This window comes from Budorcas taxicolor, chromosome 11 (genome assembly GCF_023091745.1).
Source record: "Budorcas taxicolor isolate Tak-1 chromosome 11, Takin1.1, whole genome shotgun sequence".
In the NCBI taxonomy this organism is placed as follows: domain Eukaryota; kingdom Metazoa; phylum Chordata; class Mammalia; order Artiodactyla; family Bovidae; genus Budorcas; species Budorcas taxicolor.
In genome coordinates this window covers 52188548-52202983 of record NC_068920.1, presented here as the reverse complement: position 1 = coordinate 52202983, position 14436 = coordinate 52188548, and the positions used below count along the sequence as shown (strand labels likewise).

The following is a 14436-nucleotide window of genomic DNA, read 5'->3' as shown; positions in this document are numbered from 1 at the left end:
CTAAGAATCCCAAAGTTGCTCAAAGCAAAAGGAAGCGATCAGAAGGCTGTTAAGTTTTGCAGCATGCAGAGTCCAGACACCTTCCCTCTCCCTCTCGCCCCGCAGCATTCAATGAAGGAAGTCTAGGTAGACTCAGGCGATTGAGAGGTTACGGGCCTAAGACAAAGAGGCCGAACACAAAGCCCACACCTCCGCTCCCCGCCGCAGGCACGACGAGGGTGGTGACAACACTCCCGCTGTGGAACCACACTACACCGCGGAGGGACCCCACCCTGCAAACCCTCACAACTCCAGGTCCAGGCCCCATCCTCCTCCACTGACTACAGCTCAGCAGCGCGCGCTCCCGCTGGACTCGGGGCCCGGGCGTCCCAAGCCACCCCTCACACCTGCGGAAAAGGAACCGAGTTGGGCCACCTCAGGACGCCCCGCGAGGCCGCCTGCGGTGGGGGAGGGGCTGCTGAGGCGGGAGGCGCGCGCCGCGCCCGCTTCCGCCCCACCCACTGCGCGCGCTCCGAGCCCAGCCGCCGGTGCCACGGCTGACGCCTGCGCACTGCCGCTCTCCCCGCCACCTCCCACTCTTCTTTCCCCTCCCCCAAGCCGGTCGCACCCTTGCGCCTGCGCTGTGCCCGTTCCCGGGCTGCGGCAGCCATGCTGAACCCGTACAGCGCGACTAGTGGGGGGGATAGGGTTGAGGACAGCGGGATAGGCAGCTGAGGATGTGAAGCGGCGGCGTTAGGGTGCTTTGGGTCTGTAGAGAAAGGCCTGGGCCATGCGGCCCCCTTGGCCCCTTGCGCGACCCCCGAGAACCTGCGGAAAAACCGGCCCCCCGTGGCGGTGGGGAAGGGGGGTGGCTGGCACGTGACCCGGATCAGCCAATCTGGGTGACGCTGACGTGGCCGCGCGGTCCCGATGCTCTCCCCACCCCCCAGCTCGGCCGGGAAGGGAGGGGCTGGGGGCTACGCCCCCTCCCCCAACGCAACCTCAGTTTCCGGGGGGGGTGACACCCCGGATTACATCCTCCCCCCGCACCAAGCCAAGGGGAACAGTGGAGCCCCCCTGGAAGGTTCCGGGATCCAGGTGAGAAGGGGCCCTTGCCGGGCGGGCATGTTGACAGTCATTTAAATGCCTAACCAATGTGGGGAGTCGGAAAGGGAGATTCTTGGGGTGCAGAGAAGAACTGTGAGGGTGGGAGCACTTGTCCTTCAAACAGTTTACAACTAATAGGAGCGGGGAGGGGGCGAGCAGGCGAGGGCTCCTCGGGTGGGGGAGGGGAATGGCCAACCTCTGTCCTCTTACCAATTGGAGGGCAAAGGGGCGTGGGGGCGGTGTGTCCCCCCGATTCCATTCGTCCCTTAGGGGTACAGGAGCTTGGAACCAGGTGAGAAGGGATCCTTTTGGCGGCCGGAGGGTGGGGTGATCTAGTGGGCTGAGGAGTGGGAGTGGTGACTGTAATTCCTACTCCTAGAGGGGAATACTGAGAGTTGGCAACCCAGGCTGTGAACTGAAATTGTTCCCAGGCGCCCACTCCCTTTCTCCCCAGAGGCTCTAGAAGGAGCCTTTCTGTGCTGCTTTTGTGTCAGCGGTAGGAACCTGGCAGTCATCACATGGCATGGTGGAGGTTACGCTTCGAGTGGGTTATCGAATTTGTGTGCATTCACGTGGACCTGGCCTGCGGAGCCTTCTGAATAAACCTTGGTTGCCCCGGCGGGGTCTTAGCTGAGCATGTGTCTGTCACCGACTGAGGAGAGTTTGCAGGCTAGAAGCTTGGGGTCTTCTTTGGATCAGGAACCAGGCCCAACGAGGGTCTCGGGAGAGGTTGAAAATCGTGGCTTGAGACACAGGAGAGTGAGTCTTGGGACCTGGAATGATTTCACAGCGCCCAAAGTTTCAGTGTTCTCCTGGGTGGTGTCTTTTGCCTCCTTCATCCCCTCCCCCATTCCTGAACAGTCTCTCCTTGTGTATTGCGGGGGAGGGAGCGGAAAGGAGGGAAGAGTTACTTTTCCAAATTACTGAGTACCAGTAGCCTCCCGTGTGACTCATTTGGGGGAAGGGACGATTGGGAGGCAGAGGAAAACAGTGATTTTCCGGGATGCAGGGAAATAAGCCAGAATGTCTGGCTGCCCTTCTACTTTCTAACAAGGCCCTGTGGTCTCTCGACCTGTTTTTCTTCCCTGACTGGCCCTCAGATAGGCCTCGGTGCAGACTTGCAAGGCCCCTCATGGAAGAATGGCAGATTGGGGAGGCTGGGCCACGAGGGGGAGGGGAGAAGGCCTCTGGGCGAAAGTTGCTGTGTCATTGCTCTCCTTGCTGCAGCCACCCGGGCGGGCCCGCTGGTACTTTTGAGGCCGAGGCCTGATCGGAGGGGGGGAGGAGAGGAGAGACTGCCGTCCCTGTGCGTGCTTCCCCCCACCCCCGCAGGGTTTGCCCGAGTTGGTGGTCTAGAAGACTAAAGGTTGACGGCCATTTTAGACGCAGTAACCGAGGTTAAGGCTCCAGGGCTGCTACGAAGGAAAGAGGGTAACAGTTCGAGGACTTATGCCTTCACGAAGCCCTGCGGTTGGGGGGTGGGGGGGCTCTTATATTCGTTGACTTTCGTGATTAATTTCCTTATTCAGATACGCATAGACTGTTTTCTTACTTGGTAGCCAGAAAAGGGGACAAGGAGGAGGGGGGAGGGCCCCCAACTAAAGGCTGGGCGGGGGAAATTCTTTCCCTCTCCGGTGAAGGGGACCGGGGGAGTCCAAGAGATGGCTTTAGCGATCCTAACCTTGCGCTGCGGCTCTATTCACACGTAGTCTGTAACCTCATTCGGGTTACTAGGTGGTGGGAAAGATTTGAGTGGGCTGGGGGGAGGGGACGAAATTGAGCTCCCAAAATGGCTCCTGCCCCTCCTCGGAGGCGGACGGCCCGGGGGGAGGGGGGAGGGGAGCGGAGGAGGGGGAGGGCTAGTCGGAGCCGCAGCCGCCGCCGCCTCCGCTCGCCCTCCTCCCTGGCGCTGACCGATAGACCAGCCGCTCCGTGGGGAGGACTCCGGACCCTCGTGGGGGGGATGGGGGAGCCCTTCCGCCCCCCCGACGCCAGGACCCTGAGAGGGGGTGCGGGCCCGCCTTCGGAGTGGGGGGAAGGGCGGGGAGCGTGGGGAGAGGTCTGAGCTCGCCAGGAGGGGGAGGGTGCGCACCCTGATTCGCCCCTCGAAGGCCTTGTTTTTTCCGCTCTGAGCCAGACACTGGAGAGAAGTTTGGGGAGGAGGTGGGTTTCATTTTACAGGGTATACGGGTGCTTTTGTTGGAGATTTTGCTCCCACTAAAGGGTTGCCGAGGTTTTGTCGACCAGGTAGATATTTGTATTGGTAACTGAAGGTATCAGAGGGAGGGATTGAAGAGGTGCTTGGGGTGCAAGTATTTAGAACATGGTCTCTGTTTAGTTCCTTGGAGAGAAGCCTTTGAGTTCACAGAGGGTAGATTCTGGGGAGCGTTTTTGATTTCGACTGCTTGGCCTGGGAAAGGAAGAGGAGGATTTGAAGGCTCTGGTAATTCTGCACTTTTGATTGCGAAGCAGAGGAACGTTAGGTTCCTTCCTCGCTGTGTTTGGGAGCCCTCGGCCGTTTGCCACAGTGGCAGGCCGCGGCTTCTAAGATGGCGTCTTCTTCCTCATTTCAGGTTCTTCACTGCGGCGGCCGCCTCAGTCGCGAGAACCACCACCGCCGGCGTCCTGTGGCCACACCCCGGCGGGCCGATCCTGGCTACGCCCACGCGGCCCCCTCCAATCCTGCCGGCCTGGCCAATGGAGGAGCTACGAATGGCACGACCTGCCCAAGCTTGGCAGTCGCCAGTCGCACTGGGCTTGGACGGCTGGAAAGACTTTGTTGGAAGGGGAGGCAGGGAGAGGGTGCTGCACCCCTGCCAGCCTCCCTCTTTCCCTGGAGTTGCCGAACCACAGCGCAGCCAATTGGCTCAGAGATGTGGCGGGTTGCCGCTTCCCTGGGGGTCTATGCGGCACTCTTCTGCCTGGTGACTGACGCTTTGGAAATGAGGTTTATGACGTCATCGCTTCCGCCGACCAATAGAAAACGCTCCCGCGGAGAGGTGTTCCTCCCCCTTCGACTCTGCTTCTTCACGCGCGTGAACGAGCGAGCGCGCGCGAAGGGGGTGGGGGAAATCGCGAGCACGGTGGCGCGCATGAGCGGCGAGGCTCCTCCCCCTTGCCTATATATAAAGGGCTGGCGCGGGGCTCGGAGGCGCCATTTCGCGCTGGAGTGGAGCAGCCTCTAGAACGAGCTGGAGGATTCTGCGTATCTACACAGAGCCTTCGAGTCGTCTGGGGCCGCCATTACAATCCACGTCCATCCGCTTGGAAATGGCCTTCGTCTCGGCCTATGACCGGCCCCGGCGGACAGTACAGACCCCATAGAAGCCCCCGAAGCTCCCCTTTTTCGGGCCCCGCCCAGTTGTCGGAGTCTGTCCACCCCCTCTACTCCGCCCTCAAGAGGATTTCAAAGATGGAGGCGGCGGCTCCCTAAACCACTTTTCGTGTTCATCCGCCTCCATCCGAGATCGAAACGGGACCTCGTCCGCCCCGGACGGTCCCGGCAGGAAGAGGGGATCCTTGCAGACCAACGGCGGGCAGTATTGGCGACGGTGTCTGGGATCGGGGGCCATCCTGGGGCTTGAAGAGCCCGTCCCCTTTCGTTCGCCCGCCTCAGCTGAGGCCGCCGCCATTTTCTCGCTGTCCGCCTCCTGCGGAGCGCGCCAAGCTGCTGGGAGTTCTCCGAGGAACAGCGGAGGAGATTGCTTTCGTGCCAGCCCGGCGGGGTGGGTTGTCGCCTGGAGGGCCGAGGGCAGCGGCCCCCGCCCTCCCCCCACTTCCCAGGTTATGCTGGACCGGGAGGTAAGGGGAACCGAGGCCACCCGGATTTCCCGCGGCTGAGGGCAGCGCCGGTTCCCCGTGATCAAGATGCTGCAAAACGTGACTCCCCACAACAAGTACGTCCCTGCGAGCCGCGTGTGGGAAGGGGGCGTTGGGGGGCTGCGGCGCGCGGGTGTGAGGTGTCGGGTTCGGAAGGAGTGTGGAACCGACTCGGGCGCGTTGCTGTTTCGTGGCGCAACTGTTGGTTGTCGAGGCTCGCGCAGGGGTGAGCGGCGGTTTGGGGACCGTGGTAGCGGCCCCAGATCCTGCGTATGGAGGGAGCCCAGGTAGTCAGTCTACAGGTTACTTTCCCGCTGTGGTCAGATCTTAGCTGAGTCGGGCAGAGCGAGGTGGCGGCGGAATATGTACCGGGGGAGGACTTGGGTTGGGCAGCGGGTCCTGAGGGTAGTAAGTCTGCTGTCTAAGCGACCGTTTGTCGGGCCTTCTGGGGCGGGGGTTCGTGTTCACATCTTGTGCTTTACAAGGTTGCCATGGTGATAGAGCTTCGGGGACTGGAAACGGGGATTCCCTGAGTAGGGTACAAGGACCACTCTTACTGTGGGTTCCTAATGTCGGGGACAGGTCTTTAAATTCTTCATTTTCGGTGAGTGGTTTGGTTTTGTGTTGAGGTGTGTGTTGTGTTGCTGAAGATTGGATTTCTTCTCTTGTGTGTGTGTGTATGAGAGTTGAGAGTTTCCTTCAGGGTAGAGAGGTGGAGCTAAGCACTCTTTAGTCCTGCTCTGGGGATGTAAACAACGAGATCTTGGGCCTTGGGTAACACCTGGTCTTGAGGAGCCCCTGAGAGAATGTAAACTTGATGCACTGTTGGCCTCTGATCTCTAAAGGTGATGCCACAGTGGAACCAGTTAATGGCATCGCAGTTTTTGGCAGAGGTTGGGTAGGGGGAGGTCTGTATCACTTTTATGGGGGAATTTGCTGACCTTGACTGTTTGGACAGCTCTTTTTTGAGTCCCTTCGAGGGAGGAGACTGAATTTTCGAATAGTTAATTCCTGGAGGCTGGTAGCTTGAGGTATTCCAGGCTGTGAAGTCTGACAAATACTCCCTTGTCTGGTTCTTTTTTTGGTACGGATCCGTTAGATTGCTTGCCCGTTGTTTGGAGTTAACTATTCCGAGCTTTGTGGAGAATGCTAATTCCTTTTGCACAGGTGGATTCTTAGGTGTCTTTTTCTATTTTGTTTCTTTTCATCCGTTCCCCTCAGGCTCAACCACCATGGCAACCACCAAGCCCCTAGTGAGGAAGAAACTTGGGGCTTGAGTTTCTTGGCTCCACCCATTTTACTTAAGTTCTGTCCCTGCAAGGCTGTGATTCTTAAATGGCTGGGCCCTATGAGAAGCTACTTGGGCTTCTTTTTCAGTTTAAAACAGGTGAAGAAGCCTATTAGATTTTAAGAACTCAGAAGATAGGGCTTCTGTGGGTATAGAAAAGGTAATAAGAGGTACAAGAACAAAAGCTCCACGGATTGTTTGGATGCTGGATTCGTTTTCACAATCTTTACCACTGTTTTCGCTCGATTCCAAGCCTAGATGTGCTGAGGGTACATAGTGCAAATCTGTGAATTGTGGAATTCTACTAAACTCCACCAGATTACCACATCTGATTTTGTTTCCTATCTTCACAGGCTCCCTGGGGAGGGGAATGCAGGGTTACTGGGCCTGGGCCCAGAAGCAGCAGCGCCTGGGAAAAGGATTCGAAAGCCCTCTCTATTGTATGAGGGATTCGAGAGCCCCACAATGGCTTCAGTGCCGGCTTTGCAACTAACCCCTGCCAACCCACCACCTCCCGAGGTGTCCAATCCCAAAAAGCCAGGACGGGTTACCAACCAGTTGCAATATCTGCACAAGGTGGTGATGAAGGCTCTATGGAAACATCAGTTTGCATGGCCCTTCCGGCAGCCTGTGGATGCTGTCAAACTGGGTCTGCCGGTGAGTAGAGAGGTTGGAGTGGGGAGGTGTGGAAATGAAAAAGAATGCGTGTGCATGGAGGTGGGCTGCCTAGTGTAGGTAGGTGCTGCGGCCCCTAGGGAGTTCCCATTTCTACCCTATAGGGCAGATAGCCACCAGAATTCTAGATTTTTGGTCCTTTGTGATTGATCCAACCGCTTGCTATCTAGGATCTCTCATTGTGCCCTCCATGTGTCCTTAACTTTTGTGCCCTGGCTCCATTTTACAGATTCCCACCCCAGGTTGGGAGAGGACCACGGTGGCCAAAATTCTTAGCTTCTTCCTTTCCCTCATGCAGCCCATGGATAGCCAGCCCCAGAGGTAATGTCACAGGATGGGAAACTTTCCAGAGTGGGTGGGAGATGGGTGGTTAGAGCAAGGCGATAGGGGTCTTATGGGTGATCAGAGTCCTGTTCCCATTTTTTAACCCTATCCCATAGTTTTGATTGGGGCCGCAGTTGAGGAGACTATGTACTCCTCTGGCAGACTTGGGTGGGTGTGGGTGTGTGGGTGTGTGTGTGTGTGTGTGTGTGTAGGGGTTGGTAGTTTGCCTGAGAACAGGCATTTTTCTTTCTGTGGTCTGACCTACCAATTTTTCTTTAGGATTATCACAAAATTATAAAGCAGCCTATGGATATGGGTACTATCAAGAGGAGACTTGAAAACAACTACTATTGGGCTGCCTCAGAGTGTATGCAGGATTTCAACACCATGTTCACCAACTGCTACATCTACAACAAGGTGAGTTCTTGTGTGTTATTAGTTGAGGAGAGAGAGTGCGTTTCTTATCACTACTTTATCATTGTAAAGTTTAAATCTTTTACTGAAGGTGTTCTCAGCAGTTTGGTATCTAGAAACTCTGTTTGCAAAGGTGCCACTGAAAACTGATGTGGCTTCAGAGATCCAGGATTAAGAGATGTTTAAATACAACACTTTGCTCACTTTTTATCTTTGTTGCATTCTGAGGGGCAAAGTTGGAAGAGATAAAAGGGAAATGAGTGGCCCAGTATAGGTAATTTTTAGTACTTTGATGGAGTTGTGTAAGGAAGTAGTGATGATGCCTGGGGCTAGGTATTTCCCAGAGAAAATGGTTTTACCTCTCTTCCTAGCATTTGAACTTTTTGTTTGTGTTTCCTGTAGCCCACTGATGATATTGTTCTGATGGCACAAACGCTGGAAAAGATCTTTCTGCAGAAAGTGGCATCAATGCCACAAGAAGAACAAGAACTTGTGGTTACTATCCCTAAGAACAGCCACAAGAAAGGGGCCAAATTGGCAGGTAGGAAGAGAAGGTGTTTTGCTAATGGAGACCAAGAGATGGGAGTGGTAATCAAACTAGACTCTTTGTCTCCCCTGCAGCGCTCCAGGGCAGCATCACCAGTGCCCATCAGGTGCCCGCTGTCTCTTCTGTGTCTCACACTGCCCTGTATACTCCACCGCCTGAGATACCTACCACTGTCCTCAACATTCCCCATCCGTCGGTCATCTCTTCTCCCCTTCTCAAGTCCTTGCACTCCGCTGGACCCCCACTCCTTGCTGTCTCTGCAGCTCCCCCAGCACAGCCCCTTGCCAAGGTATACATCTGTGGATATCTTTGGGGTAATGAGGAGGGGAAGGTCTTAAATGGGGTGGATCCCCAGAGTAAAAGGCACCTGTCTTTTCTCCACAGAAAAAAGGGGTAAAGCGGAAAGCAGATACTACCACCCCTACACCTACAGCTATCCTGGCTCCTGGGTCCCCAGCTAGCCCTCCAGGGGGTCTGGAGCCTAAGGCAGCCCGGCTCCCCCCTGTGCGTAGAGAAAGTGGCCGCCCTATCAAGCCCCCACGCAAAGACTTGCCTGACTCTCAGCAACAACACCAGAGCTCCAAGAAAGGAAAGCTGTCGGAACAGTTAAAACATTGCAATGGCATTTTGAAGGAGTTACTGTCTAAGAAGCACGCTGCCTATGCCTGGCCTTTCTATAAACCAGTGGACGCTTCTGCTCTTGGCCTGCATGACTACCATGACATCATTAAGCACCCCATGGACCTCAGCACTGTCAAGGTACCCACTGCATGGGGCAGATGGGATACTCAGGCAGTGATCGGAGCCTAAGGATCAATAAAACAGTCACTTTTTATGGGCATGCAGTTATCTTGGCGTTTTACTTTTACAAAATAGTGAGGCAAAAGGTCACATACTCTAATGAGTCTGTATTTTCTGGAATTGGAAACAGTGTGGTGGGTTTTACGTTCAGAGCGTCACTGCTTATACTCAAGTCCTGTCTATTGGAGATGTTGGGTTAGGGTAGGGGAGTAAAGGGGGTAGCCCAATAGTTGGAGGCCACACACCCCCCCAACTTTCACTTACAAATAATTTTTTTTTTCTTACACATAGACATTTGTTCAGCCCACCCAAATTCTTTTGACTTCAAACTTGAGCCCCAGGGTATAGGTCCTTCCCATCACATACATCCCACCCCCCACTGTGCTGTCTAGAGGGCTGTTCTTGGCAGTGTCTGGGCCTGGCAGGGAAAGGTGAGTCTCCCTGCCTGTGCAGCTTCTGATGCTGCCTCCTTCTGCAGCGGAAGATGGAGAATCGCGATTATCGGGACGCACAGGAGTTTGCTGCTGACGTGCGGCTTATGTTCTCCAACTGCTATAAATATAATCCTCCAGACCATGATGTTGTGGCCATGGCGCGAAAGTTACAGGTGAGTGTCAAGGTCGGAGTCTGAAGGATAAATGAAGCTGGGGGAAGGAATTTTGCCATCTGTGCTGCATAGCCTGAACATGAGGCTCTCCCAGTTTATGCAGTTGTACGTTGGAGCTGCCAAATGGCTGGGTATGATCAGGGCATATCTCTTAGCCTGGTTTTGAGTCTGCTGTCTCTTTCTAGGATGTATTTGAGTTCCGTTATGCCAAAATGCCAGATGAACCACTGGAACCGGGGCCTTTACCAGTCTCTACTGCCTTGCCCCCTGGCTTGGCCAAGTCATCTTCAGAGTCCTCCAGCGAGGAAAGTAGCAGTGAGAGTTCTTCTGAGGAAGAGGAGGAGGAAGATGAGGACGAGGAGGAGGAAGAAGAGAGTGAGAGCTCTGACTCCGAGGAAGAAAGGGCTCATCGCTTGGCTGAACTACAGGAGCAGGTATTTTGTCACTGTTGAGTTTACTGGATGAGGCTCATGCCGTCTTTTGGCTTAATTTTTTTTTTTTCATTGCTTTACCTATGTATTTTTTTTTCAAATTGTTTTTTTTCCTCTCAAGCTTAGAGCAGTACATGAACAACTGGCTGCCTTGTCCCAAGGCCCAATATCCAAGCCCAAGCGAAAGAGAGAGAAAAAAGAGAAAAAGAAGAAACGGAAGGCAGAGAAGCATCGAGGCCGAGCTGGGGCTGATGAAGATGACAAAGGGCCTCGGGCACCCCGCCCGTCTCAGCCCAAGAAGTCCAAGAAGGCCGGTAGCGGTGGGAGCAGTGGCGCTGCCACGCTGGGCCCTCCTGGCTTTGGACCCTCTGGAGGAGGGGGCACCAAGTGAGTTCCAACAGGAACGGAAGCAGAGATTTCTCCCGTTGCTTGCAGTTTTCTCTAAATGGGGGGTGGGGGCGGCAGTGATTGGGTTTTTTCCCCCTCTGACAAGTGTCCAGATGATGAAATAGACCTTGAAGAGCATAGGGTCTTCTGAAGCTGCTTAACTCTTGACAGTGCAATCTGCCTACCTTTTCTCTCAGCCTTTTTGTATGTTCTTTTTTTCTGTAGTCGGGGATGGGTTAGTGCTTCAGGTACAAAAACAATAGACCTGTGCTGACGTACTTGTATTTATTTCTCAAAGCCCAGCCGAGATTAAGATATTTGGTGTGTAAAGAAGCTCTGCTCCCCTGATAGACAAGTGCCCTGTAGCCCATCTCTGACTCACTCGCTCATTTGCCTTAATGGAAACAGTTCTTCACGTGTGAAATGCAGATCACTGGATGGAACAGTGAGAATGTGTTGAGATAATGTGTTCCCCCAAGTGATAATTTTCTTTTGTTCAGGCTCCCCAAAAAGGCCACAAAGACAGCCCCACCTGCCCTGCCTGCTGGCTACGACTCAGAGGAGGAGGAAGAAAGCAGGCCCATGAGTTACGACGAGAAGCGGCAGTTGAGCCTGGACATCAACAAGCTGCCCGGGGAGAAACTGGGTCGTGTTGTGCACATAATCCAAGCCAGGGAGCCCTCTTTACGTGACTCAAACCCAGAAGAAATTGAGATTGACTTTGAAACACTCAAGCCGTCCACACTTAGAGAGCTCGAACGTTACGTTCTTTCCTGCCTGCGAAAGAAACCCCGGAAGCCGTATAGTGAGTATGAAATGAGATCCCCAAGTTACCCTGGCAAATTCTTGTGTGATTCTGAGGACAGTTTAGAGAAGGAGGTGGGGGTTATGCTTGATGCACTTGGAATCATTAGTTCCTGGGATGATGGGTTGCATTAGTTGCCTGCTTAAGTTCAAGAAAGGCATTTGGCAACGACACGCATGGGACAGGGAAACCGGAGTGCCCCTGGCTATGTTAGTCCTGGTTTGTTTCTTTTCTAGCTATTAAAAAACCTGTGGGAAAGACAAAGGAGGAACTGGCTTTGGAGAAGAAGCGGGAACTAGAAAAGCGGTTACAAGATGTTAGTGGGCAGCTCAATTCTACCAAAAAGCCCCCCAAGAAAGGTGAGTGTCCCGTAAGCCACTGTGAGTTCATTACATCCTGCCCTCTTGGATCTTCCAAAGTGGAATATAGGCGTACACATGCTTAAACTTCACCTCTGTTCCTCAGCGAGCGAGAAAACGGAGACCTCCGCGGCGCAGCAGGTCGCGGTGTCCCGCCTCAGTGCTTCCAGCTCCAGCTCGGGTTCCAGCTCCTCCTCCTCCTCTTCCTCCTCTTCAGACACCAGTGATTCGGACTCAGGCTAAAGGGCCAGGCCAGATGGGGCAGGAGGCTCCGCAGGACCGGACCCCTAGACCGCCCTGCCCCGCCCGCTCCCTGTGCTGTGACGCTTCTCATCTCACCCCCTCCCCCCTCTGTGAGAGAGCTGGCTCTGCAGGGGGGAGGGGCGCAGGGACAAGACTAAAGGAGGGACGGGAAAATGGACAAAAGAGGACTGAGCTCCCAGCCCTGTGAAGAGTGCCCCCTTAGGCATAGAGCCCCCATTCAAAATGGCTGGGGCAGGCAGGGGTATCGGGTGGGAATGGGCAGAGGCCCTGATACGGGCTTACCTGAGGCCACAGCTGCCCTGTTCACTTAGAAGGGCCCTGTTTTGAGATTGTTCGTTCTAATTTATTTTAAGCTAGGTAAGGCTGCAGAGGGGTGGGGCCGTGGTCCCTCAGCTTCCATGGGGAGGGAGGAAGGGGGAGCTCTTTTTTTACGTTGACTTTTTTTTTCTACTCAGTTTTCCCTTTTCCTTCTGCTCCATTTGGGGCCCCCAGGGGTTTCAGTCATCTCCCCAGTTGGTCCCCTGGATTGTCTTTTTTTTTTGTCTGTTGATTCTAACTTGTAAATAAAGAAATACTATTCATGTTCTGAGTTCATTACCTTAATGACGGTTGTTTTTGTAGTTGCTTCAAAACCAATGGAATACGTTTGAGAGTTTTGAGGAATGTATTGGGGGTTGGGCGGGAAGAAGGATCATCCTGTTTTAAATAAATCAGTAGGCAGTTGCTGTGATAAAAAGTGCATCTGCCCTTTGTAAAGTCAATCCTCCAGAATAACAAGGTTCACAATCTGCTCTGATTTAGATGAAGCCAATACCTGGCTCATTTGGCCAAGAGTTTCAAACTCAGGACTTTGAATAGGCTCAGATTTTTCGCTGGTCCTGGATGTGTAGATTGTCCCCTGAACACTTGGAAGTTACCAATTAGATGTGAAAGGGATGAGAGTAGCCAACAATGGGTACTTTTTTGCACTGGGCGTCTGCCTTAAGAGGCGGGTGTGCCTGTTTTTATAATTTGCTGGTTTGGCTTCAAATTGCGTGTTTGTGGAGCTTTGCAAAGTTGCCTAATTTACAGGATTCCGGCAGTCTACCAAATGGAAATCACGAAAACTGCACAAGTCTAGCCCTTCTGCTAAAGACAGAAGGGCTGTATAGTTAAGAACGATGAAACATTTGGGTACCAGAATTTGGGGCCTTAGACCACACAAAAGCAAGAGCCTTCAGTGTAACAGGTATGGTAGAAAATCTTTAATTTTCTAAGTGAAGGCTGGCTTATTCGGTATGTTGCCAGAAACATACAGAAATGGTGGTGGTGATTTTGGAAATTGCAAAAGGTTGGGTTCTAGCAGAGTCTCAACTCTTGAATCTTTAGTCTCCAGAGCCACTGAAAGCTAGTAACTTGAAATTATATCTGAAAATTGTTTTGGCCACACCCTGTGGTTCGTGTGATCTTAATTCCCTGGCCAGGGATTGAACCCATGCTGGCAGTGAAAGTACTGATGAGGTCTAACTGCTGGGCCCCCAGGGAATTACCTAAAGTCTTAAATTGAGGCCTGGGCAACAGCTCAAAGAGTAACAGGCAGGGTTGAGATCGCTTGTTTGTTATACTTGTGCAAGGGCCTTAGCTTTTTAAATGAGATCTTGAGGGGGTTTTGAGCCAACTTGTGAGGCTCAGTGAGTGAACCAACTGCGTTTATTTTTTTTTTCCCAACTGCATTTAAATTCTTGTCCTGAAAGTTCAGAAGTACTTAGGTGAAAGTGAAGTCGCTCAGTCGTGTCTGACTCTGTGACCCTGTGGACTGTAGCCCACCCGGCTCTTCTGTCCATGGGATTCTCCAGGCAAGAATACTGGAGTGGGTTGCCATTTCCTTCTCCAGAGTATCTTCCCAACCCAGGGATCGAACCCAGGTCTCCTGCATTGCAGGCAGACGCTTTAACCTCTGAGGCCCCAGGGAAGCCAGAAATACTTAATTGGAGTGGGATAGAATTTAAATCTAGAAGGATAAATGGTTTCAATTAGATGTGTGTCTGTTTGCCTAGCACTATGTCACATTTAAAAGGGAACTGAAGGTTTGAGTTAGTTTGGAAAGGAGACCAGTTAGAATCTTAACGTCTATGGCTGTATCCCCTTCAAGTATTTCTAAATTGTGGTTTGGGAATATAAAGATTTCAACTCTCAGAAGCTAAGTGACTTTACCTGTTCAGTTGCTAAGTCCTGTCTGACTCTCTGACCCAGTGGACTGCAGCACGCCAGGCTTCCCTGCCATTCACCATCTGGAGTTTCCTGCAACTCGTCCATTGAGGACATCCAACAATCCCATCGTCTGTCACCCTCTTCTGCCCTCAATCTTTCCCAGTATTGGTCTTTTCCAATGAGTCAGCTCTTTGCCTCAGGTGGCCAAAGTATAGCTTCAGCGTCAGTCCTTCCAGTGAATATTCAGGATTGATTTCCTCTCAGTCCAAGGGACTCAGTCTTCTCCAACACCAGTTCAAAAGCATCAGTTCTTTGACACTCATCCTTCTTTATGGTCCAACTCTCAGAGCCGTACGTTACTGTTAGAAAAACCATAGCTTTGACTATACAGATTTGGTAGCACAGTGATGTCTCTGCTTTATAATATGCTATCTAGGTT

At 53.0% G+C, this 14436-nt stretch overlaps 1 protein-coding gene across 3 annotated transcripts; it reads left to right on the top strand.

Annotated features, from left to right (window-relative positions):
- The first annotated feature begins 672 nt into the window (after positions 1–672).
- Positions 673–12388, top strand: BRD2 (bromodomain containing 2). 3 transcript variants are annotated; one of them, XM_052648118.1, is made up of 13 exons: positions 673–1077; positions 3660–4982; positions 6547–6850; positions 7472–7609; positions 8009–8147; positions 8228–8442; positions 8538–8912; positions 9433–9561; positions 9747–9995; positions 10114–10379; positions 10880–11184; positions 11421–11543; positions 11650–12388. In XM_052648118.1, the coding sequence occupies exons 2-13, from the start codon at positions 4954–4956 to the stop codon at positions 11784–11786; spliced, it is 2409 nt and encodes an 802-aa protein (XP_052504078.1). In that variant the 5' UTR covers positions 673–1077; positions 3660–4953; the 3' UTR covers positions 11787–12388. The 3 variants fall into 3 exon arrangements, with proteins under 3 accessions (XP_052504078.1, XP_052504079.1, XP_052504080.1); XM_052648119.1 differs by lacking the exon at positions 6547–6850 and adding an exon at positions 7098–7189 and having other exon boundaries at positions 674–1077; XM_052648120.1 differs by lacking the exons at positions 673–1077; positions 3660–4982 and adding an exon at positions 7098–7189 and having other exon boundaries at positions 6718–6850.
- Positions 12389–14436: the final 2048 nt, after the last annotated feature.

Bases quoted from the DNA above. Each gene is read 5' to 3' on its own strand.
- BRD2 (XM_052648118.1), top strand. From the start codon at position 4,954: ATGCTGCAAAACGTGACTCCCCACAACAA. The intron at 7,610-8,008 runs GTGAGTTCTTGT...TGTTTCCTGTAG, and splicing joins ACTGCTACATCTACAACAAG to CCCACTGATGATATTGTTCT. The intron at 11,544-11,649 runs GTGAGTGTCCCG...TCTGTTCCTCAG, and splicing joins CAAAAAGCCCCCCAAGAAAG to CGAGCGAGAAAACGGAGACC.